Source organism: Oncorhynchus kisutch, linkage group LG30 (genome assembly GCF_002021735.2).
Source record: "Oncorhynchus kisutch isolate 150728-3 linkage group LG30, Okis_V2, whole genome shotgun sequence".
Classification (NCBI taxonomy): domain Eukaryota; kingdom Metazoa; phylum Chordata; class Actinopteri; order Salmoniformes; family Salmonidae; genus Oncorhynchus; species Oncorhynchus kisutch.
In genome coordinates, this window is record NC_034203.2 from 13,090,615 (window position 1) to 13,115,910 (window position 25,296).

The 25,296-nt window shown below is 40.7% G+C and overlaps 1 protein-coding gene across 1 annotated transcript in view; it reads left to right on the forward strand.

The window, feature by feature from the left end:
* Window positions 1-220: 220 nt before the first annotated feature.
* Window positions 221-25,296, forward strand: part of LOC109875125 (phospholipid phosphatase-related protein type 5-like) — a 63,952-nt gene continuing 38,876 nt past the window's right edge. The window contains exons 1-2 of the mRNA XM_020467334.2: window positions 221-673; window positions 21,146-21,278. Of these exons, the coding sequence (XP_020322923.1) occupies window positions 470-673; window positions 21,146-21,278 (337 nt within the window). The 5' untranslated portion in view covers window positions 221-469. The remainder of the gene's footprint in view (window positions 674-21,145; window positions 21,279-25,296) is intronic.

Below are 25,296 nucleotides of genomic sequence, written 5' to 3' on the forward strand. Positions count from 1 at the left end.
ACAATCTCCTTTTGGGCTTAGTTGTGGTCAATTTGAGGTGGACACATTATTATTATCCAACAAACAACAACTTTAGCTGAATCTAGTTGCCTACAGATGTTGTTGTCGTACACATGAACGTTAACAAGATCCTGTGGCTCATGCCAATGGTTGGCGCGCGCTGTCACTCATCATGGTTCCGTACATTCCACGCATATCTCTCACGTCACGGAAGGAAAGTCTATTCCATCCCACGCGCTCATGTTCCCAACCCGCTCCATACTCTTTTTCTGTCTTAGCGCTCACCCTGGCATGGACCTCTGAGCGGTGTCAAGACTGAGCTCGCCTCTTCACCTAACACGATGTTTTTTGGATTATCTTCCATTGTAGTAGCGAGAGATATATGTGGATGGAACGCGGAGCGAGGTGGAGTACTGGACGGGTTACAGCAGTAGCCTAAAAACCGGGCGGCTGGGGGTTCCATACAACCATGCTTTACTTCCAGCTGGTGATCATGGCTGGGACTGTCATGTTGGCATACTACTTTGAGTACACCGACACTTTCAACGTGCACGTCCAAGGGTTTTTCTGCTATGACAATGCCTACACCAAGCCCTACCATGGACCCGAGGCGTCCAGCGCTGTTCCCCCTGTAATACTTTACGCAGTGGTCTGCGGATTGCCGTTGCTTTTGGTGAGTTTTGGAAAATGGGCAAATATTTGTATAAGGCTGGCATAAACTAATGGACCCAACTGCATAGGGATGAACCACACAAATGTACAACTTTAGGTTACAACAGTAGCAGTTGAACAGGTCTCCATTGGCAAAGAGGTATTCAGACCTCAATGGTGCAACCTGTCTAGGTAAACATTAAGTGTTTGTTTTTCTACATTGGCAATGAATCGACGGAAATTAGTCGTGCCAACCATATATCTTGTTGATAAGACATACAATATATCCCCGTTGCTTTTACATGGCTGATACTGTGTAGCACCCGCTGTACTGTACCCTTTTGACAGTCCCCATGGATGTTTTCAGGTGTTTCGTGACATGTAACTTTCTACTGGGCAAAAACGGGTTGAATCAACGTTGTTTCCACGTCATTTCAAAAATAATAATATGTGATTAAGTTGAATCAATGCGGAAAACTAATTGGATTTGCAAAAAGTGGTGCTGAGTTACTGCTTTTTGAGGTCGGTTTGGTTTTCAATTTCGGTTTTGCTAGTTTTAACAAAACATTAAATGCACTACACATTTTGAGGGTTGAATTCTGTAACAACCCATATACAACAATTAATAAAAGCCCCATGATGGTAGTGTGCCCCATGATTACTTTAATAAAATAATTCAATTGTTATATACGGGTTAGAATGGTTCAGGGAACATAACCTAAAACTGGAAAATAACGAAATTATTGGAGGAACAAAACCCAAACCGGAAGCGATCTATACTGTTCCGAAAGAGAAACATTATTTGAAAAGCATGGGAACCGCTTAATAACGTTATTTTACGTTCCGCGGATTTTTTTCCAGCCCCACAAAAATCGCAACAAAGCGCCTATGCAAAGCCCTCACTCACTCTGTCACTCAGAAATGTATTCCAGTGTCTGCCTGCCAGCTGGAAATCTTGTGCCAGTGGGTGTGTAGGCTACATGCCCCTCCCCTCTGAAGCATACAGTAGGTTACTGTTGCCTGCTGATGACATTACAAGAGTGATTCAGAAATTAGGGAGAAATTTTTAGAAGAATGCATTAACTTTTTAAGTGCTTGTTAAAACCTCTTAATGCTCCACAGCATACTGCTCTATCCACACTGATTGGTGAAGTAATTTAATGTTGAGCTAAATGTAAAAACGAAATTGTCTCTATACACTGAACAAAAATATAAATGCAACATGTAAAGTGTTGGTCCCATGTTTGATGAGCTGATATAAAAAATCCCAGAAATGTTCCATACGCACAAAAAAATTATTTCTCTCATATTTTGTGCACAAATCTGTTTACGTCCCTGTTAGGTTTTGCCAAGATAATCCATCCACCTGACAGGCGTGGCATATCAAGAAGCTGATTAAACAGCATGATCATTACACAGGTGCACTTTGTGCAGTTTTGTCACACAACACAATGCCACAGATGTCTCAAGTTTTGAAGGAGCATTCAATTGGCATGCTGACTGCAGGAGAATTGGATATCCATTTCTCTACCATATGCTGCCTCCAATGTCGTTTTAGAGAATTTGGCAGTAGCTCCAACTGTTCTCACAACCGCAGATCACGTGTATGGTGTCGTGTGGGCGAGAGGTTTGCTGATGTCAACATTGTGAACAGAGTGCCCCATGGTGGTGGTGGGGTTATGGTATGGGCAGGCATAAGCTATGGACAACAAACACAATTGCATTTTATTGATGGCAATTTCAATACACAGAGATACCGTGATGAGATCCTGAGGCCCATTGTCGTGCAATTTGTTATTTTTTTAAATTTTATTTCACCTTTATTTAACCAGGTAGGCAAGTTGAGAACAAGTTCTCATTTGCAACTGTGACCTGGCCAAGATAAAGCGTAGCAATTCGACACATACAACAACACAGAGTTGCACATGGAATAAACAAAACATACAGTCAATAATACAGTAGAACAAAAGAAAACAAAAAGTCTATATACAGTGAGTGCAAATGAGGTAAGATAAGGAAATAAATAGCCCATGGTGGCGAAGTAATTACAATATAGCAATTAAACACTGGAATGGTAGATCGGCAGAAGATGAATGTGGAGGTAGAGATACTAGGGTGCAAAGGAGCAAAATAAATAAATAATTACCAGTATGGGGATGAGGTAGGTAGATAGATAGATGGGCTGTTTACAGATAGGCTAAGTACAGGTGCAGTGATCTGTAAACTGCTCTGACAGCTGGTGCTTAAAGCTAGTGAGGGAGATGTGAGTCTCCAGCTTCAGAGATTTTTGCAATTCGTTCCAGTCATGGGCAGCAGAGAACTGGAGGGAAAGATGACCAAAGGAATTGGCTTTGGGGGTGACCAGTGAGATATACCTGCTGGAGTGCGTGCTACGAGTGGGTGCTGCTATGGTGACCAGTGAGCTGAGATAAGGCGGGGCTTTACCTAGCAGAGACTTGTAGATAACCTGCAGCCAGTGGGTTTGGCGACGAGTATGAAGCGAGGGCCAACCAACGAGAGCTTACAGGTTGCAATAGTGGGTAGTGTATGGGGCTTTGGTGACAAAACGGATGGCACTGTGATAGAATGCATCCAGTTCATCCATCACCTCGTGTTTCTGCATGATAATGCATGGCCCCAAGGATCTGTACACAATTCCTGAAAGCTGAAAATGTCCCAGTTCTTCGATGTTCTGCATAATCACCAGACATGTCACCCAATGAGCATGTTTGGGATGCTCTGGATCAATGTGTACGACAGCATGTTCCAGTTCCCGCCAATATCCAGTAACTTTGCACAGCCATTGAAGAGGAGCTTGATCAACTCTATGTGAAGGAGATGTGTCACGCTGCCTGAGGCAAATGTTGGTCACACCAGATACTTACTGGTTTTCAGATCCACGCCCCTACTTTTTTTTTTAAAGGTATCTGTGACCAACAGATGCATATCTGTATTCCCAGTCATGTGAAATCCATAGATTAGGGCCCAATGAATTTATTTTAGTTTCCTGATTTCCTTAAATGAACTGTAACTGAAATTGTTGCATGTTGCGTTTATATTTTAGTTCAGAATCATTTTGGTTCCAACTGCTGGTTGTGTATATTACATTTCTTTTATTTGATTACTTTATTATTTCATTCCAAATCATCATCAGATCTCTATAGAGCTGTTGCCTATGCTGTCTGACAAAATCACTATTTTAGTAATTCTTCAAAGTAAATAAGGCATACTTTTATGACTGCTGAATACCAACTATCAATCACTTAGATAATGTATTTGCAAGTATAGATACCTCACGAAGCGACCCCTCTCTATCACGCATTCTTCTCTCTCCTCTCCCTGTCTGGCCCACACTAACCTAATGTAGCAGGCATAAAAAAAACACACACTGGACAAGTAGGCACTCAATGGATTATGTAGTTAATTACCATGTTTTCTGAGCTAATATGTTGATTTTTGGTCTTTTGGAAACTACAACTCCCTACTATATCACACAGTTCGGGGTTGATTTGATTTATCTCTAGAGAAACAGTGCAATGTGCGCATTGAGCTTACATAATAGAAACAAACTAAATGGAATTCAAATAATTGAACCTCATTTATTTCAGTCAATTAGTGGTTTAAATAAACTAGCAAAAAGTCATTAAAGTAAGGGCATTTCATCCTTCTTTTAACCCAACTTTTTACCTAAATCCAAAACATGGTGAATTTTTTATATATTTTTTATTTCACGTCGAATTAACGTTAGTTAACAACTTAACCAAAGGTACATCAAAATTAAACGTGCCAAGTGGGTAATTTAGCATATAAATAAATGTAGGTCTGTGCATCAAGCAGATGTCTGAAAGGAATAGTGAAGTTGCCATATGGCCAAATAGAACTACTAGGCATAATGTAACTTTCAATAGTCATGCAGGTGCTGTACTCTGCTGTTTTGGATTCAGGCTTAAAAAACAGCTAGATGCATTGGGTAACCAGGATAATAAGTATAATTATTGGCCATGGCACATGGGGCACTGCCGTTTGCCAAACCTATCTGGTTTATTTGTGAAAAACACAGGCAAACCCTGTCTATGAATTTACTCATATTCTTATACTTATCTCTTCGTATCTGTCCATTTTCTTTATAGTATGAAGAATACAATTGAAAAAAGCTGAATAAAATAGAAAGGATATTTTCTCCAAGCGATTTGAGGGAGTGCGCACATACAGCTATTCTGTGTTGAGCATTTCACAAAGAAATAGGTATTCCAGATGCTTAATTTAGTTATTAATGTAACTTTAGTTTTTATACAAATGTTGGGCTATGTGTTTTGATTTTTAGTACATTGTAAGGCTGCATGATACGACTCTAATGATGATTTGAAAAAAGTCGCTTGAAGGCATCAGCTCTGCTTTGTTTTTTTTTACGCAGGCTGTACACCTAGATCAGTCACTCATACACAATTTGACAAGCACTGGATAATGCCTAGAATTTAACGGCGGCATCCCCTTTGTGTGGGCGTAACGCACCATAAAAAATCCATGCCTTTTGCAGCCAGTGGCCTGTGTGCCCTTCTCCCTGAGTGCTGAGCGCTCTGAATTACCTCTCACTCTCATGACTCTTCATCACGTGATCGGGTCTTTCTCACAGGCTACAAGTGAAGACAGACACATCGGGGGCGCAATTGCGCGGGTCCTTATCCAATTCCCGAGTTGGAATTGAAGATTTTGCAATGCGCACAAGGAAGTAGGCTATAAGCGCGAATGTTCCATTATCAAATTGTTATGCTTTTATTATAAATGCGCATTTTTATGGTGAAAATGGTCTTCCCCAAACTTGAAACTCACATGCTGCTTATGTATGCCAGTTAGGCTCTGCACCCCTTGTAAAGTGGATTAATGTGCTTAATTTTAAGAAGTTATTTGGCAACTTTAGTTGTGATACAAACATTATCAAAACATACAGGCCTATGGGCTAGGCTACATGAGGTGTGCGACTGATTCGAAAAAGACACACACAAAAAAGGCATTGTTTCTTATGCTGGGCATCATTCACAAGTTATAGGCTAATATTGTCACCCATGCATTGATGCCAGAGTGATTAGAGGAACAATAGAGTGCTGAGTACCAGGCAGTTAGCAAGTTTGGTAGGCTACTAATGACCATCAGCAGCATCATAGCTTGGATATTAACTCAACTTTGAATAAGACTGTAATTGAAACTGTACAGCCTACCTGTGCTGGAGGACATCTGCAAGATGGTGCTGGCATGCTTAAATAAGGAAATGAATGTAAAATCAATTGCACTAAGTTGTTGATCTTTTTGTTTGCTGTCACAATTTACTGTAAGTTGTAAAAAAAAAACTAGTTCTTAAGTAGATTTCTGACCAGATACCTTTTTACTTTTACCAGAGTAGTTCCTAAAGAGGGTTACTTTTACTTGAGTAAATTACAATCTCAGTAAGATACTTTTACTTTAGGTCAAACGTAATATCAGAGCTCTGACTTTGTGATAGACTGAGTGTAACGGCATTCCTCCCTCCTCTTCTGAGGAAGAGTAGCGAGAAGGATCGGAGGACCAATGGGCAGCGTGGTAAGTGTCCATTATGTTTAATACGAAAAATAACAGAACACTAGAACAAAACAAAATAACGGGCATCAATGAAAACCGAAACAGTACCGTGTGGCAACAAACACACACACGGAAAACAAACACCCACAACTCAAAAGTGAAACCCAGGCTACCTAAGTATGATTCTCAATCAGAGACAACTAACGACACCTGCCTCTGATTGAGAACAATACTAGGCCGAAACAGAAACCAAACATAGAAAAACAAACATAGACTGCCCACCCCAACTCACTCCCTGACCATACTAAATAAAGACAAAAACAAAGGAAATAAAGGTCAGACGTGACACTGAATCAGGGCAGGCTTTGGGTCAGTCCTTACCTCATCTCCCCAACTGAGTCTGACTACCCTGCACCTCTGTGCCGTTAAGCGCTTCTATCCAACTGTCTCATTACTGTCACACATCTCGCACACCGCTCCTCTAGACCCATCCATTCCCATTCATTCCCCCAGAGTTGTTAGCTTTGAGAAGGAAGGAGACAGAATTTTTTTTATCCATACCAATATCAGATTCTGGGTTTTTTTGCAAATAGAGAGGGAACAGTGAAGAGGTTCATAAAAAATTAAGCTTTTACCCAACTGCACAGAGACCTGAGCTTTGGGCAAATTCACAGAGGTAGAGAGCTAGATTAAAAAGCATGATTCGACACCTCAGTGTACTTGTCATGGCCGGTGTCGGTGGAAGAAGGTGAGGACCAAAGCGCAGCGTGGTATGTGTTCATGATGTTAATATTTAATGAATCAAACTGAACACTGAAATACAAAACAACAAAGTGAAAGAACGAAACAGTCCTGTCTGGTGAAGACACACAACAGAAAATAATCACCCACAACTCAAGGGTGAAAACAGGCTACCTAAGTATGGTTCCCAATCAGGGACAACGATTGACAGCTTCCTCTGATTGAGAACCATACCAGGCCAAACACAGAAATCCCAAATCATAGAAAAAAGAACATAGACTGCCCTCCCCAACTCACGCCCTGACCATAATAAAACAAAGACAAAACAAAGGAACTAAGGTCAGAACGTGACAGTACTATTGCAAATTTGAACTAGCTAGCGAGAGCACGTCATGGCTTGTCGAGTGGTCACCTTTCTTTGGGCCATGAAGTACTACCATTGTTTTGGTAGGCTACTGATTGTCAGTAGCTATGGTCTTACGTATTGTTGTGAACTCAAGTCTTTTTCAACCCTGCACCCAAAGACTTTTGTCTAAGGACCTTTGAATTGAGTGCACCAATCCTTGACTCTGTGGGTTCCTATCCTGGGCGGGCAGCGATGGATGTTACATCATTAGATGGGACAGTCCGACTCCTGAATCCTAGGCAGACGAGAATCAGTAATGGTTCAAGGCTGGCCCAGTCCAACCCCCGAATCCTTGACCGACGAGAATCAGAAACATCCACTGAAGAGTGTCTCACCCCTAGCCTTCCCCTAGACTTCCCCGGACATCCCTTATGGTTCCTATGTAATGTTGAGGGGGAATTTATGATGAGCGGATATTGACGGACCCAGCTATCAATAAAACAGTAGCAGCGTGACCATTGAGACGCATTTCTCCGCAACATAACTTGATCAATGAAAGGTTGCCCTTGCCTGATACCAAGGCCTCTTAGATTCCCTCTCCCAATCACTATTATTATCTGCTATGTTCTGGGGAATTGTGTTCGATAATGGGCTAGGATGGATGGGACTACTAACAGGTCATAATCTCACACTCCACTAGACACGTAATGATAGCCATTATTATCATAAACCCTCCAGAAGCTGTTCAGGGATGCACTGAAAAGCGAACAAATTCTCTCCTGCACCCTGAGGGTTATGGTGGTGCACATCCATTTAGTAATCTTGACAATGGCTAAGGGTGCTAGCTTTGCTGCAAGGTTGATAACTTACAAAGAGAGTATACAAAACAAGGACAGGAACCATGCCTCATTTGTGAACGTGTTATGAGCACAAACACGTGTAATGCACAGATTATGAGCTACAAAGGGTATTTCTTTGGTATTTTAGGGAATGGTGCTCTTTGGACTGAAGTCACACAACATGAGGGTGACAAGCCGTTGTGAACATTGACGTTACGATCAAACCGTTTTTGATTCATAACCACAGGTCCTCACTACTCTGTCTTGTCCTGACCCACAGCAGTAACTCGCAGCTGTAAGAAATATACTCTGCAGGAGAAATCGATATGTGTGTGGAGAGCTGTCTCCGCATACACACACACACACACACACACACACACACACACACACACACACACACACACACACACACACACACACACACACATGCAGGCACTTACTCACACACACTGACAATTCGAACAAGGACTACTCAAGCTGAATCAAAGGAGACGGCCCAGTTATCCACTGTGCCATCTGTCTGTCTGTCTAAACAAAGGAGTTAAGAGACTGTGAAAACAGAGACTGTAAAATACAGTCCCACAGTGGAACTAGAGGCATATTTGGTTGTTGTAGAGAATATAGTTGAAAGCGGCAATCTGCACTTGCTACATACATTTTTGGACTTATAAATGAATGATGTGTACCCATTGATTCGTGAAGAATATAACATTAATCGCTCATGAGCTTAGTTCAACTGTTCAATATAAGCTTGTTTTACTCCGTAGTTTGTTAACGATGTAAACTGAACAAAAATGTAAACGCATGATATAAAGTGTTGGTCCCATGTTTCATGAGCTGAAATACAGTGGTGGAAAAAGTACCCAATTGTCATACTTGAGTAAAAATATAGATACCTTAATAGATAGTTACCCAGTAAAATCACCCAGTAAAATACTACTTGAGTAAAAGTCTAAAAGTATTTGGTTATAAATACACTTGAGTATCAAAAGTAAAAGTAGAAGTATACATCATTTCAAATGTCTTCTTTTAAGCAAAGCAGACTTCACCATTTTCTTATTTTTTTAAATGTATGGATAGCCAGGGGCCTATACTCCAACACTCAGACATCATTTACAAAAGATGTATTTGTGTTTAGTGAGTCCTCCGGATCAGAGGCAGAAGGTATGACCATGTGTTGTCTTGATAAGTGTGTGAATTGGTAAATGTTTCTGTCCTGCTAAGCATTCAAAATGTAACAAGTACTTTTGTTGTCAGGTGAAATGTATGGAGTAAAAATTGCATTATTTTCTTTAGGAATGTAGTGAAGTAGAAAAGTAGAAAAATATAAATAGTAAAGTACAGATATCCCCAAAAGGTAGTATTTTAAAGCATTTTTACTTCAGTACTTTACACCACTGCTGAAATAAAAGATCCCAGAAATTTTCCATAAACACAAAAACGTATTTTTCTCAAATTTTGTGCACAAACTTGTTTACATCCGTGTAAGTGAGTATATCTCCTTTTCCAAGATAGGTGTGGGTATATTTGCAGAGACAGGTGTGGTATATCAAGTAGCTGATTAAACAGCATGATCATTACACAGGTGCACCTTGTGATGGGGGGACTATAAAAGACCACTCTAAATGTGCAGTTTTGTCACACAACACAATAACACAGATGTCTCAGGTTTTGAGGGAGCGTGCAATTGGCATGCTGACTTCAGGAATGTCCACCAGAGCTGTTGCCAGAGAACTGAATGTTTATTTCTCTACCATAATCAGCCTTCAATGTCGTTTTAGAGAATTTGGTAGTACTCCCAACCGGCCTCACAACTGAAGATCACATGTATGGTGATGTGTGGGTGAGCGGTATGCTGATGTCAACGTTGTGAACAGAGTGCCCCATGGTGGTGGTGGGGTTATGTTATGTGCAGGTATTGTCTATGGACAATTAACACAAATGCATTTTATCGATGGCAATTTGTATGCACAGATATAGCGTGACGAGATCCTGAGGCCCATTGTCGTGCCATTCATCCGCCACCGTCACCTCATGTTTCAGCGTGATAATGCACGGCCCATGTCGCAAGGATCTGTACACAATTCCTGGTGGTCACACCAGAAACTGACTGGTTTTCTGATCCACTACTTAAAAAAAAAAAGGTATCTGTGACCAGTCATGTGAAATCCAAAGATTAGGGCCTAATGAATGTATTTCAATTGACTGATTTCCTTCGGTGAACTGTAACTCAGTAAAATCTTTGAAGTGGTTGCGTTTATGTTTTTATTCAGTATAATTGCAAACAAACACTCTATAGCTGTCACGTCCGGACCTTAGTTCCTTTGTTATGTTTCTTATTTAGGTTGGGAAGGGCCTGAGTTGGGGTGGGCATTCTATGTGTTGTTCTAATTTTAGTTTTCTATGTGTTTGGCCTGGTATGGTTCTCAATCAGAGGCAGCTGTCAATCGTTGTCTCTGATTGAGAACCATATTTAGGTAGCCTGTTTTTCCCCACTTGACTTGTGGGTAGTTGTTTTCTGTTTAGTGTATTTCACCTTACAGAACTGTTTTGTTTCATTCGCCGTATGAAATATGAACATGGACACGAACAACGCTGCATATTGATCCGATCTCTCCTACTCCTCCGAACGTTACAGAACTACTCCCCCCCCCCCCCCCCCCCCCCCCAAAGGACCAAGCAGCGTGGTAACGGGCAGCAGCAGCGATCTCAGGACTCCTGGACATGGGAGGAGATCCTGGACAGCAAAGGACCCTGGGCACAGCTGGGGAATAGCGCCGGCCCAAGGCAGAGCTGGAGGCAGCGAAAGCTGAGAGGTGGCGGTATGAGGAGGCAGCACGGCAGCGCGGCTGGAAGCCCGAGAGGCAGCCCCAAAAAATGATTGGGGGGGGCACACGGGGAGTGTACACGGGGAGTGTGGCGAAGTATGGTAGGAGACCTGCGCCAACTCCCCGTGCTTACAGTTTGTATAGTAGTGTGTATTACTGTATTTAGTAGCCTCAACCATCCTGACATATACTGTACCTCTACCCAACTCATCAAACAATATATTGGTTGCAATCACTTTGCTCTCATTGTAGCCTTGATAGGACGAGGAAAATCTCAGGGCCCTCCAAACCATTGTAATGATCATTATTGAGTAGTGATTTGACATCCATTATCCACAATGTGAAACCACACATTGATTAAAACACACATGAACACACCCATGCATCTACTCAATCATGCATCTACTCAATCATTTGGACACACACACACACACTCATACACACTTATAACTTCCCCTTGGTTGTTGGACAACAATTCTCTTTTTCCTTTTGATGGATGAGGTTGCAAGTTCAAACCCCCGAGCTGACAAGGTACAAATCTGTTGTTCTGCCCCTGAACAGGCAGTTAACCCACTGCTCCTAGGCCGTCATTGAAAATAAGAATTTCTTCTTAAACTGACTTGCCTTGTTAAATAAAGGTAAAATAAAAAATTTAATAAAAAATGTCATTAAAACCGGAGCTATGTGAACCTGTCATTACTAGTACAGTCCCCACACATATAGTGAACTTGCTTCCTCCCCTCCTTTAGCTTCCAGCTTTATTTATACTGTACATCATCTGTTTAAAGCACTTCAGGCCCCTGCGACTGGATCTCAGGATGCTTAAAGCTAGATCTAGGCATTTATTAATCCACGGTGCTGCGTTGTGAGATTTTCCACTTGACGCGTTGCTTTAAAAAAGATCATTTGACTCCACGAGGTGGACTTACTTTACCAGGGTGATTTACGCAAGTGAGATTTTCGGGGGAGTTGGTCTCTTTCCCTAATCTCAATATTGTGAAAGACTGAATTTGGGTCATCATTGGTAGTCACAAAACTTAATTTCAAGTGGAAATGTTTATTTGTAATTCTTTAAATGGATCATGTGGTGTATTGGGAAATGTGTTAATGAGTTTCGCTGTAAAATGGTTGCAAATAGCCAATGGGATTTGTATGCAGGGGTTGAGTTATTTGAATTAACAAATGATAATGGAGTTTCCGTTCTTGCATTGAAGGGATTGGATTGTGAGATGCAAGGGCGGTAAAAGTTCAATGATGTATTGGAGAGTTGGGCTGAAGACACTGGAAACAGTAGTCGACTCTTCAGTAAAAGAACCCAGCATCTTAGGATGCAACAGATCAGTTATCTTTTTACAAGATTCTCCAAGGCATTAGATAGCAAATAGTTCATTACTATAGCAGTTGTAGACAGTCTTGTCTTTCAGGCTTTTATTTCACAGTTTTTCTGCTTTGTTCAGTTCTTCGATGTCTTCACAAGTTCTTCAGAGGCAGACACAATATACTAGTTAATATACTAGTTAAGTTATACAGCAGTTGAGGACATTCCAAAATGTAAAGGTTGTCCAATATGTCCTCTTTGCCATTGTCATGCCCTGACCTTAGAGAGCCGTTTAATTTCTATGTTTTGGCAGGGTATGGTTCTCAATCAGGGACAGCTGTCTATCATTGTCTCAGATTGGGAATAATACTTAGGTAGCCCTTTTTCCCTCCTTTCAGTGTGGGTAGTTATCTTTGTTAGTGGCACTATAGCCCTGTAAGCTTCACGGTTGTTTTTAATTCGTTGTTTTGTTGGTGACATTTACTCAAATAAAAGGTAAATTTACGCGTACAACACTGCACTTTGGTCTACATCTTACGGCGCCGTGACAACCATCTCATGTTAGCACATCATTTTCAGATGTAGCCTAGCTCTGATTGTCCAGGCCAGCTTTGATTGACCACTAGCCACACAGCTTGAGTAACCTCTAACTAATACTCACCTCATTTCAATGTAATTTGAAGCTTCAAATGAGCAGTGTAAACGGCAAAGTTTAAAGCAATCTATGATGTACACACCAGAACACCAGATCCCTTTTTTTGTTTTTTTTCACCCAATCAAATGTGTACTTATGAGAGGCATAAAGTGCAAGTATCAAATTCCACCCAAAGTTGTGCCCCATATGGGAATGAGGTGTCATCTGTGACAGAGCCACGGGTATGGGTTGGTTTCAATACTAGACCAGTGGTTCTCAACTTGTTTTGCTTTGGGACCCAAATTGAACCAGGTTGTCTCAGTCGCAATCCAATATTCACATCAGAATGTTTTTGTTGCTGCAAAAATGCAATCTGGAAAACTATTTTTAATGATATATTGATAGTAAATGTATCAGTTATATTACAAGGGAACGAAAGTCCCCACTTTTTCGTTGTCAATAATTCCATTTTGCCTATATTCTTGATGATGAATGTTAAGCTCACTGCTATGAGACCACAAATGAACCAAATATGCTAAATAGCGCTGCTAATAACTCTATATTGAAAATACTGTGATTGAAGACATAGTTCAAACTTCAAAGGTTACTTTCTACCTAGTTTTAGTCGTTTAAGTTTAGACTGGAGTATTTTTCATTAAATAAATCTGAAAATCGTGACCCATTTAAAACCTCCCACCAACTCCAGACTAGCTCCCCTCCCCTGGTCTTCTGTCAATCATGATTATCAATCAATCAGTCAAATTTATTCATAAAGCCCTTCTTACATCAGTTGATGTCACAAAGTACTGTACAGAAACCCAGCCTAAAACCCCAAACAGCAAGCAATGCAGGTGTTAGAAGCACAGTGGCTAGGAAAAACCGGAACCTAGGAAGAAACCTAGAGAGGAACCAGAATATGAGGGGAGGCCTGTCCTCTTCTGGCTGTGCCGGGTGGAGATTATAACAGAACATGGCCAAGATGTTCAAATGTTCATAGATGACCAGCAGGGTCAAATGATAATAGCCAACCATTCAGAGTACTCTACCGCGAAGAGATGAGTATTCAATAAAGACTTAAAGGTCGAGACCGAGTCTGCATCACTCACATGGATAGGCAGACCATTCCATAAAAATGATTAGGTTTGCAAAATTCCGGGAACTTTAAATATTTTCCCTAATTTTCCCAAAATCCCGGTTGGAGTACTACCTCCTGAACAATTGAAAGTTGCCAGAATTTTGCAACCGTAATCATGATTGAGTGCCATAGATCAGAATAGACTTGACTAGAGGTCGGCCGATTATGATTTTTCAACGCCGATACCGATTATTGGAGGACCAAAAAAATTGAAATAATGAAAAATGTTCAATTTGGTTTAAATAATGCAAAAACAAAGTGTTGGAGAAGAAAGTAAAAGTTCAATATGTGCCATGTAAGAAAGCTAACGTTTAAGTTCCTTGCTCAGAACATGAGAACATGTGAAAGCTGGTGGTTCCTTTTAATATGAGTCTTCAATATTCCCAGGTTAGAAGTTTTAGGGTGTAGTTATTATAGAAATTATAGGACTATTTCTCTCTATACGATTTGTATTTCATATACCTTTGACAATTGGATGTTCTTATAGGCACTTTTGTATTGCCAGTGTAACAGTATAGCTTCCATCCCTCTCCTCTCCTCTACGTGGGCTCGAACCAGGAACACATCGACAACAGCCACCCTCTAAGCAGTGTTACCCATGCAGAGCAAGGGGAACAACTACTCCAAGTCTCAGATCGAGTGACTTTTGAAACGCTATTAGCGCTAACCCCGCTAACTAGCTAGCCATTACACATCGGTTACACCAGCCTAATCTCGGGAGTTGATAGGCTTGAAGTCATAAACAGTGCAATGCTTGAATCATTGCGAAGAGCTGCTGGCAAAATGCACGAAAGTGCTGTTTGAACGAATGCTTACGAGCCTTCTGGTGCCTACCATCGCTCAGTCAAATCATAGACTTAATTATAACATAATAACACAGAAATACGAGCCTTAGGCCATTAATATGGTCGAATCCGGAAACTATCATTTCGAAAACAAAACATTTATTCTTTCAATGAAATACGGAACCGTTCCGTATTTTATCTAAAGGATGGCATCCCTAAGTCCAAATATTGCTGTTACATTGCACAACCTTCAATGTTATGTCACAATTACGTAATATTCTGGCAAATTAGTTGGCAATGAGCCAGGCGGCCCAAACTGTTATACCCTGACTTTGCGTGCAATGAACGCAAGAGAAGTGACACAATTTCACCTGGTTAATATTGCCTGATAACCTGGATTTCTTTTAGCTATATATGCAGGTTTAAAAATATATACTTCCGTGTATTGATTTTAAGAAAGGCATTGATGTTTATGGTTAGGTACACATTGGAGCAACGACAGTCCTTTTTCGCAAATGCGCACCGCATCGATTAATGCAACGCAGGACAGGCTAGATAAATATCATCAACCATGTGTAGTTATAACTGGTGAATATGATTGATTGATTGATTGTTTTTTATAAGATAAGTTTAATGCTAGCTACCAACTTACCGTGGCTTCTTACTGCATTCGCGTAACAGGCAGGCTCCTCGTGAGGCAGCTGGTTAAATAAAACGGTAAAAATACAACTGAAAAAAATATATATAAAAAAAATTCTGCGTCCAGAAATACCGATTTACGATTGTTATGAAAACTTGAAATCGGCCCTAATTAATCTGCCATTCCGATTAATCGGTCGACCTCTAGACTTGACCATTCCCACCAACTGGTGATCAAGTCAAAGTGACCCATTTGGGTAGAGTTTGGGACACACAAAGCGGGATGTAAAGGCAGCCAACAGCTTCACAAAATCCTACTATAACTTTGAGAGTTTTCATTGGCTCGATAGGCTGCAAATATAGCTCGGCGCTGTCACTATACGGAAAAATTAACAAGAATAAATAAATAATCTGCTGAAGTCCTTGTAAAGCAGCCAGAGGAACATTCCCACTTATCAGGGTTATACTGTTGACATGTATGGGCCAAAGATGGCATGATTGCTATTATTAGTGAGCAGTGAATAAGTCTCTGGCTCGTTCCTGTTCACAGTAGTAGGGGGATGAGTTTGCAGTGAGATGTGAATAAATTACAGGGTTTAGGTCCCCGTGCTTTGCCGAGATACACTGGAAAAGGTTGAGCTGGTCAGAGCTTCATTAATGGCTATAAGCTGCCTTTTTGAATTATGTAGTTTTAGTGAAATATGAACAATATATTTGCATGTTTTTTTATCGCAAAGAACGAGTGATGCGTCATTAAGCAGATTGACAAAACTCATGTCTTATTTACAGTAAGCTTCTAAAAGCCTAAATAATGAGTGTTAGACAACATTAAAAGACAAGTGGGAATAGATTAAATGGATGGTTTGTTCAGTCATATAAATGAAAAAGCAGTCCTACAATAATAGAGTGAATGTGGTTTGTTGGTGCTCCACACTAGGCCTACCTGTGAAAAATTCTGTTGTGCACTGGGCTCAAGTGCTGATGGGTCAAATGGTAAAGTGCCTTCAGAAAGTATTCACACCCCAGTACTTTTTCCCCAAAAACTGTGTTACAAAGTGGTATTATAATTGATTTAATTGTCATTGTTTTGTGAACGACTACACTAAATGCTCTGTAATGTCAAAGTAAAAATAAATACAAAATAAACAAATATATGTTGATTAGGTAAGTATTCAACCCCCCATGTTAGAATCACCTTTGGTAGTTATTACAGCAGTGAGTCTTTCAAGAGATTTACACACCTGGATTGTGCAAAATTTGCGCATTATTCTTTTTAACATTCTCTTAACATGCTCTGTCAAGTTGGTTGTTGATCATTGCTAGACAGCCATGTTCAAGTCTTGCCATAGATTTTCAAGCCGATTTAAGTCAAAACTGTAACTACAGTAGGCCACTCAGGAACATTCAATGTCATCTTGGGAAGCAACTGTGTATATTTGGCCTTCTGTTTTAGGTTATTGTCCTGCTGAAAGGTGAATTTATCTTCCAGTGTCTGTTGGAATGCAGATAACCAGGTTTTCTAGGATTTGCCTGTGCTTAGGTCTATTCCATTTCTTTTTATACAAAAAACTTAATCTTCCTTGCCGATGACAAGCATACACATAACATGATGCAGTCACCACCATGCTTGAAAATATGAAGAGCGGTAAGCAGTGATGTGTTGTGTTCGATTTTCCCCAAATATAACACTTTGTATTCAGGACATAAAGTGAATTTCTTTGCCACATTTTTTGCAGTTTTACTTTAGTGCCTTCCTTCTTTTCACTATGTCAATTAAGTTAGTATTGTGGAGAAACTACAATGTTGTTTATTCATCCTCAGTTTTTTCCTATCACAGCCATTAAACTCTGTAACTATTTTAAAGTCACCATTGGCATCATGGTGAAATCCCTGAGAGGTTTTCTTCCTCTCCACCAAATGAGTTAGAAAAGACGCCTGTATCTTTGTAGTGTATTGATAAGTGATGTAAAGTAATGAAGTAAAAATACTTTAAAGTACTACTGTCGTCGTTTTTGGGGGTATCTGTATTTTACTATTTATGTTTTTGACAACTTTTACTTTTACTTCACAACATTCCGAAAGAAAATTATGTATTTTTTTCCCATACATTTTCCCTGACACCCAAAAGTTAAATTTTGAATGCTTAGCAGGACAGAAAATGATCAAATTCACACATGTAAGGGGTGCGTAACCGGTGGCAGGGAAGTCAGACTCAGGAGAGCAGAACTTTGTAATAGCCGGAGCAGTTTAATAGCAAAACCAACGGCATAAAAATAACAAGATATTGGGTACAAACACCCGTCGCGCACCAATCAACACGTGCACAAGCACTTACAATAAACAATCCCACACAAAGACATGGGGGGGGGGGGACAGAGGGTTAAATACACAACAAGTGATTGAGGGAATTGAAACCAGGTGTGAGGAAAAACAAGACAAAACACATGGAAAATGAAAAGTGGATCGATGATGGCTAGAAGACTGGCGACGCCGACCGCCAAGCGCCGCCCGAACAAGGAGAGAACCCGACTTCGGCGGAAGTCGTGACAGCACACTTATCAAGAGAACATCCCTTTACTTAAATATATTTTAGCAACTACCATTACTTTTGATACTTAAGTATATTTAAAATTTTAAAAATGTACTTCTACTCAAGTAGTATTTTCCTGGGCGACATTCACTTTTAATTGAGTCATTTTCTATTAAGGTATCTTTACTTTTGCGAAGTATGAGAATTTAGTACTTTTTCCACCACGGGTATTGGTACACCATCCAAAGTGTAATTAATAACTTCATGCTCAAAGGGATATTCAATGTTTGCTTTCTTTTTTCTTTACAAATAGGTGTCCTTCTTTGTGAGGCAAAAGAGAGGAAAACCTCTCTGGTCTTTGTGGTTGAATCTGTGTTTGAAATTCACTGCTCGACTGAGGAACCTTACAATTATCTGAATGTGTGGGGTACAGAGATTATGTAGTCATAAAGAAAACACTATTCTTGCACACAGAATGAGTCCATGCAACTTATGTCAAATTTTTGAGTGCTTCAGAACTGTACCATTATGACTTGTGAAATGTATGTTTACAGCTTACATAGTGCTGAAAATCAAAGTAATTACAAGGGATAAGCCCAGTTGGCATACTTTTCTGGTGTGATTCCATCATGATTATGTTCTTGATTGGACCACACTCACAAACAGTGGCAAACAAAACAAAAAAATATGTGATGCATGCCAGCAAAGCCACTACACTACACAACACAACACTAAGCAATACATTAATTGCACTATAACGGTGACAAATGGTGCCCACAAACTGTTATGGCTGTCCCAACAGCAGAGTCCCAACAGCAGTCCCAACACCTTACCACTGCTACACCTGGCTATCAGCAGAGCCTTGTCTGGCAGCAAAACAGTTCATTCAGCCTCATTTAATGCCTTTAAAAAACATAGCTGATATGGCTCACTTTCTTAAACAAATGTGGTTAATACTGACAATTGAGGTGTACAAACTATGGCATAAGGGGTCAACAAGCAGATAAGAGGCAATCCGTAATTTCGATTAAGACATTAATGAGCGAGCTAGGACGGATGTAGTCAATTTAACTATTGGTTCAGCACTTTTGAAATGTACAGCGACAGAATTCAGAACATGGGCCATTCTTTCAGTGTTCTCCCTGTACACCAAGTCGGAACAGTAGGTAAAAGAAAGGGGGCATATAAGCAGACAATGACATATTTCAATATTTGATGATTACATTTCTCTAAAACAGGTTATTGGCTACATGTGCACCACAAATGTGATACCTGTGCACCACAAAGTCAGAACAGTAGATGAATTTAAGAGGGGAAAATATACCAAATTATTAGGGTGAGGCACATGGGCTACTAACAGCTTACTACACAACATACACTTAGTATTACTTTCTTACCTACAGTATACATATCTCCCTGGCATATTATATAATTTTATGCAGCAGCGTACAAGACGTTTATGGACTCACCTTGTTGTGCTGTGCTCACAAATTTGTGGGCAAATTTTGTCATTAAACTTTGTCATCAAAGTATGGCATTCTCTGGATTTATGGTGCTTTCAAGACAACTGGGATTTTGGAAACAAGGTCGAATCATGATGACATCAGTGATCTTCAGGTCGTTGCTCTAGAAAGAGGCCCGAGTTTCCGACTTACAATTCCGATTTGGCTGACCGTTCAAAGCGTATTTTCCCAGTCGGAGCTCATTTTCCCCCCAGAGTTCCCAGTTGTGTTGAACTTATTGAAGTCAGATTTCCCAGGTCTGTGTTAACAGTTGTGTTGAGCGTGGCAGAAATCATGCTGGATTGACAGCATGGCCAATGTTGAATGTTTATCATTTTAAGCTTGGAATAGAGACACTTAGACCCAGAATTAGGACCACACACCCACTCCACTGAATAGCAGACTAGTGATTGCTTTGCAATTCTTGCAGTTAGCCACTGATTCCTTCCAAACCACTCATTGTTAAGTTTGCGATTTCCAACTTGTAATGTTTATATGCAATGGTCGATGAGCACCGATACATTTTGTTTATAATTTCTCTTTATAATTTCTCTTCATATGACAAGGATTAAAAATGATTTGACAGTAGATTGTCGACTTGATTCATGATGATGACTGCTAGCTAAGATTTTGAAAGTATGATGTTGATCAGTCCAATGAAAGCTACTGTAGATATAACGTGATGAGAAGTCATTTTATCTGTGGCCAATGACCTTGAGTCTTCTTGGATGGGCACTTCTAATGCAACTCTATGGCAGCATCCAAGGGGCTTGAATTTTCACTGTGTCCCCATGAGTGACAGAACACTGAGCCAATCATGGCGCAACTCGAGAACATTACCAATCCCTGCGCTCTGTATTTTCTGCTGGCTGCCCCACCACAACAGGAAGTACTGAGCTAGGCTGAAACGCCTACATTTTGGAGCTGTCTTACTCAAGAAAGCAATAAAGAGACCATGCTTTATTAACTCAAAGATTATTATTATATATTTTTTTTTACATTGTTTGCAAACTGATATATAACACGTATTAATGCCAACACTTTTCCCCCCAAATAATGTGGGGCTCAAAACAGGTGGGGCTCTGACTGCAGCTAGAGTCTAGGGACACCAGGGAGACAGTATAATATAATCTCACTGAAATGGATTCAACTCACTGAAGTGGATTAAACACAGCATCCCTGATGCGCTGGTCTAGGTGTTGGAATAGGTAAACCTGCAGACTACACCTGATGCCCTGTGTCACGAATGTGTCATGATCGCCAACCTACCTTGTCACATACCAAGGATTAACACTCTACCACCACAAAACGCCTATGTTTGTTTCCGGGAAATTATTGCAGACATTATACTGGGTGTCTGCATAGTGTCTTTACCTAAAGGTGCTTATCACCCCATTCATTGTTCATTGGTGCAGTATTCTTCCGTCTTAGGTCTAAGTGTTGTACTCTGTGCGTGGTTGCAGAGAGAAAACAAAATAGATGTTAATGCATGCCCTCAATAGGACATTTGGTTGATGTGGCACGAAGGCATTGCTACAGGGAAGATGGTTTAACGGGGACCGTGGTGTGCATTCTTTGCCCAAAGAATTCACAATATTAAGATCCTATTATCAGTGAGTCTCTCTCTCTCCCTCTGTATGTTAGATCACAGCCATAGAGTCGGTGTTGTTTCTGCTTCAGTATGTGTCAGAGGACCTGGACAACAGGGAGAAGATCATCGTCATGGGAGACTGCTGTTACCTCAATCCTCTGGTGCGCAGGACCTTCCGCTTCCTGGGTACGTGTTTTGGCAGTAACCTACCTCCATACCACTTGCCGAATGCTTACTGTCCCCATGCAGAATGGCTGCCCGAATTCATGATGTGGTAGCAAGGACCTTCGATCAAAGGTCTGCACTCAAAATAAGACAAAGATTGTTGGAACACAGTAAGTGGTGTACAGGAAATGTCTGACTCAAAATGATGAGTGATGATGAGTGATGTTTACCTATATTTAATGCCACTAGTAAAGTACAATGTAGCAACATTTTCTAAGCTATCATTAGTGTCAACAAAGTTAAACCTACCCACATACGCCTAGGTCTGGCTGCAGTCAAGATGGTGAATGGAGTGTTTGTCATTGCCGTGTGCTTGCTTGAAGCCATGCTCTGTGGTGTTTACCCTTGCTGTAGGAAAATAACATTTCCAAAAGCCCTAAAGAAATGAAGTGGAGCGGAATTGATTGGATAAAAGCTGTTTGCATATCTGTAATATAGTCCGTGCTATTTTTTGGGGGGAACAGACTGTGAGACTGTGTTTTGGCCAGTGACAGCTTATAGGACAAGAAGCCCAATGCTAGTGTAATCAAATCAAATCAAGTGTTATTGGTCACATACACATATTTAGCAGATGTTATTGCAGGGATGCGGATGCGAACAAGTCACCTTTCGGTGAAATTCGTCGTTTTTGAATCCAAAATAGGTGACCTACGTGAATCGTGCAGATCCGATGAGAAAAGTTTAGGGGGGAGAGGCTTGGGATCATTACTGGCTGTAAGCAGACGAGTGATGTGTGTTTGGAGAAATACCTGCTGTATCCCAAGGCTCAGCCAGTCGTTCACATAACAACAGAATGCCGCACGCGACTGAAGAGAAGAGACAACCAATTAGCTAGTTACAGAATCAGCGTGCGTTCTAGAAAGACAGCAGATAGTGCAAAGACAGTTACGGCAGTGTGTCCCCTGAACTATAACGAAGAGGTAGATGAGAAGCCTTAGCTAGCCAGAGAAATGTTGAGCAACATTAGCCTACTTAGCTGATCTAATAATTGAGTTTAATGTGTGAAACTTTTCTGGCTAATAAAGTCAGACAGCTAACATTAGCTAGCTAACGTTACAACATCAGATGAGCTAACGTTAGTAACCTAACCAATTCGCTGCAGTATTAACTGGTATACGACTCCTTGTCGTTCCTCAAGTTATAACGTGTTAGTTGATTACTGGACCCTGGCAATCTGTGTGAAATGTTAACTAGCTAACGAACTAACTACTATCTGTGAACTAATGTTTTCCCTCTACAGAATGCGCTTCATTTTCAGAATGAGAGAATTAGGGGAAAATGTGTAGCTGGAGTTGGGCCTGGTTTATTATGCTAGATGCTAATAGAGGTGAAAGAAATGCCATACACTAACCCTCTCAATACAGTGGATAAAAGGGGTATGCCGGGTGTACTCTCTGCCTGAAAGAGATTATACCAACCAAGGGTATCATGCTCTGCTGGCACATTGTGTTCTACTTTAACCCTAAAATCTTAGCATATTTTTTATTACAATCAATCTTAAAATCAAAGTTTCACATTCAACCTTTTAGTGTGAAGAACCAAATAAAACCACCTTAAGACCTCCAAACATTTATTTGAAAATCCGAAGTTCATCATCAATTTTAACGACAACACTAACAATTGTGAATTCAGAAAACATGAACACTAAAAGGAACAAAGTGTGCATCTTGCATTTGTTACAAACCACAAGCATGTGACTGCTCTTTGCAGACACGTGTGTTGCACTGAGAACACCAGCAGCTGACTTTTCCATCCTTTGCGCTTGGGCAGAGCTGGCACCTCTTCCTCTTCTGGACCTGGCTGCTCTGAGTGGTGGTGGCATGGCTCTCTTGCATCACCCCACATCTTTCCATTGCCTCAGTTCTTCTGTGGAGATGGGAGAACCGTCCAGAAGAATAACCATGTCAGCAGCACTCCAACAATCAGGCCTTAAGGTAGACTGGCCAGACGGAAGCCACTCCTCAGTAAAAGGCACATGACAGCCCGCTTGGGGTTTGCCAAAAGGCACCTAAAGGACTCTCAGACCATGAGAAACAAAAATTCTCTGGTCTGATGAAGCCAAGATTGAACTCTTTGGATGGAATGTGAAGCGTCACGTCTGGAGGAAATGCGTCACATTCACTGTGACGCAGTCACTGGGTATGAACCTTCACAGTTTGCTGGACAAGGTCCCACACATACCGGAATGCTGCCAGGTGGTCAGTTGCCTCTCTGGACACTCTGGTCCTCTTGTCATCAAGGCAAATTATTTACTGTATGACAAATGAATACTACTACCAATATTGTTAATACATATTTCTAAAACAAAAGTCAAAGAGAATAACACACAGCTCAAACATTTTTTTTCCTTCTTCAAAAGTGGCTTGTATTCACCTATCATCTTGGCGATCTCACTGCAGAGTTACAGGGTCAGAGAGTTAGAGGGCTAATCCTTAGGAAGACATCCTGACCATCCGGCAGACCCAATCTGGTGAAAGTTGTTATTGAAGCAAGAAAAAAACAAAGAAAACTTCAACCCATTTGGAGTAACTCAACCATTGCCAACATATTTTTCCTTTTACTGGCAGGCATGTGAAGAAAAGGTATTTGCATATTTACCAAAGGCCCAGGGAACCTAATTTGCATATGTACCATAGGGGACCGGTAATACCCCTTTGGATACATGACTCTCACATCGTGACTCACATCGTGACTCATGCGTCCCCAAAAACCAACACTGCCTAATAAATCAAAAATAACAAATAAACAGCTCTTACAGCTCTTGATAACTCCATAAAGTAAAAATAATTGTATCTCATGAGGTAATGGTAAAAACAGACTAGAGACAGGTGTCCCACATTCAGGGGCAGCACTCTCTCCCGGACATTCACGTGGCCTGAAGCACACATAGGACTATTGATCAATTATAAATGTGTTAATGATCCGGGCACCTTTAACTGCTCTCCCAATGCACTTGCCTTAGGAAGCCTTTCAAAGGGAGAGATATGTAATCATTCATAAACAGTCGTATATGGAATTCAGACACATTAGATTATGCAGTGTCCCGATAAGGTGAATAGGTACCTTCTGAAGTTAACAATCCCAGAGCCCCTCTCTTGTAATCATTGTCAGTTCGACCTGTTGCATTGACATAGAAACAGTCCCTGGGACATAGTTTATGTTGGTGGAGAGAGAAATGTGCAGTTAACAGCTAATTACCTGTGATTCTACATATAGAGAAAATGTTGTAGTTTTAAAAAGACAGTTTGCTGCAATTTTAACCATTCTGTCAAATGTGCAGTTTCATAGCCAATGTCCTGTATTTCTACACATTTTGCCATAGGGTGGAGAGAAATGCTTGCCATTTTTAAAATGATATCTGAGTGAGAGTGACTTAAAACATTGACTATGATTACTACAAGTTTAGATAGCTGGGTAGATTAATTTACCAATCCAACACTTTGGCTGACATGGGCTAATTGAGTGACTGCCAGTGACTGACATAACAATAGAAAAACAGCTGATACACAACCAAACTTCTAAATGGCACTTTGTGTATTCTACTATTCTAACTCTCAACAATAAGTTGAGACCTCCACTGATGCCGCATTCACATGCTAGTCGGAACTAGGAAACTCTGAAATGTCTGATTTGGTCAGACATTTCACGACGTGATTAACTACAAGTTAGACATTTCAGAGTTTCCTAGTTCTGACTAGTATGTGAATGCGGCATCAGTTCCCCCCCCCAAAAACTACTATGCCACAAGTTGCCCATCCCTGGTCTAATCAGACACTGCAGTCAAGCCTTTAACAATTTTTCATTTTCTGGAGGATTTCAAGCTGAAGGAAGACATTCAAGGTGAAGGATTCTCGTCTAGACAAAGCTAATCACATACTCATCATTAGTCTATGACTCATTTAACACAGTAGTTGGAGACCACCCTGTCTCTTCACTTCCTCACCTCTAACCTTTGTTGATTTTTTTTTTCTCTCTCTCT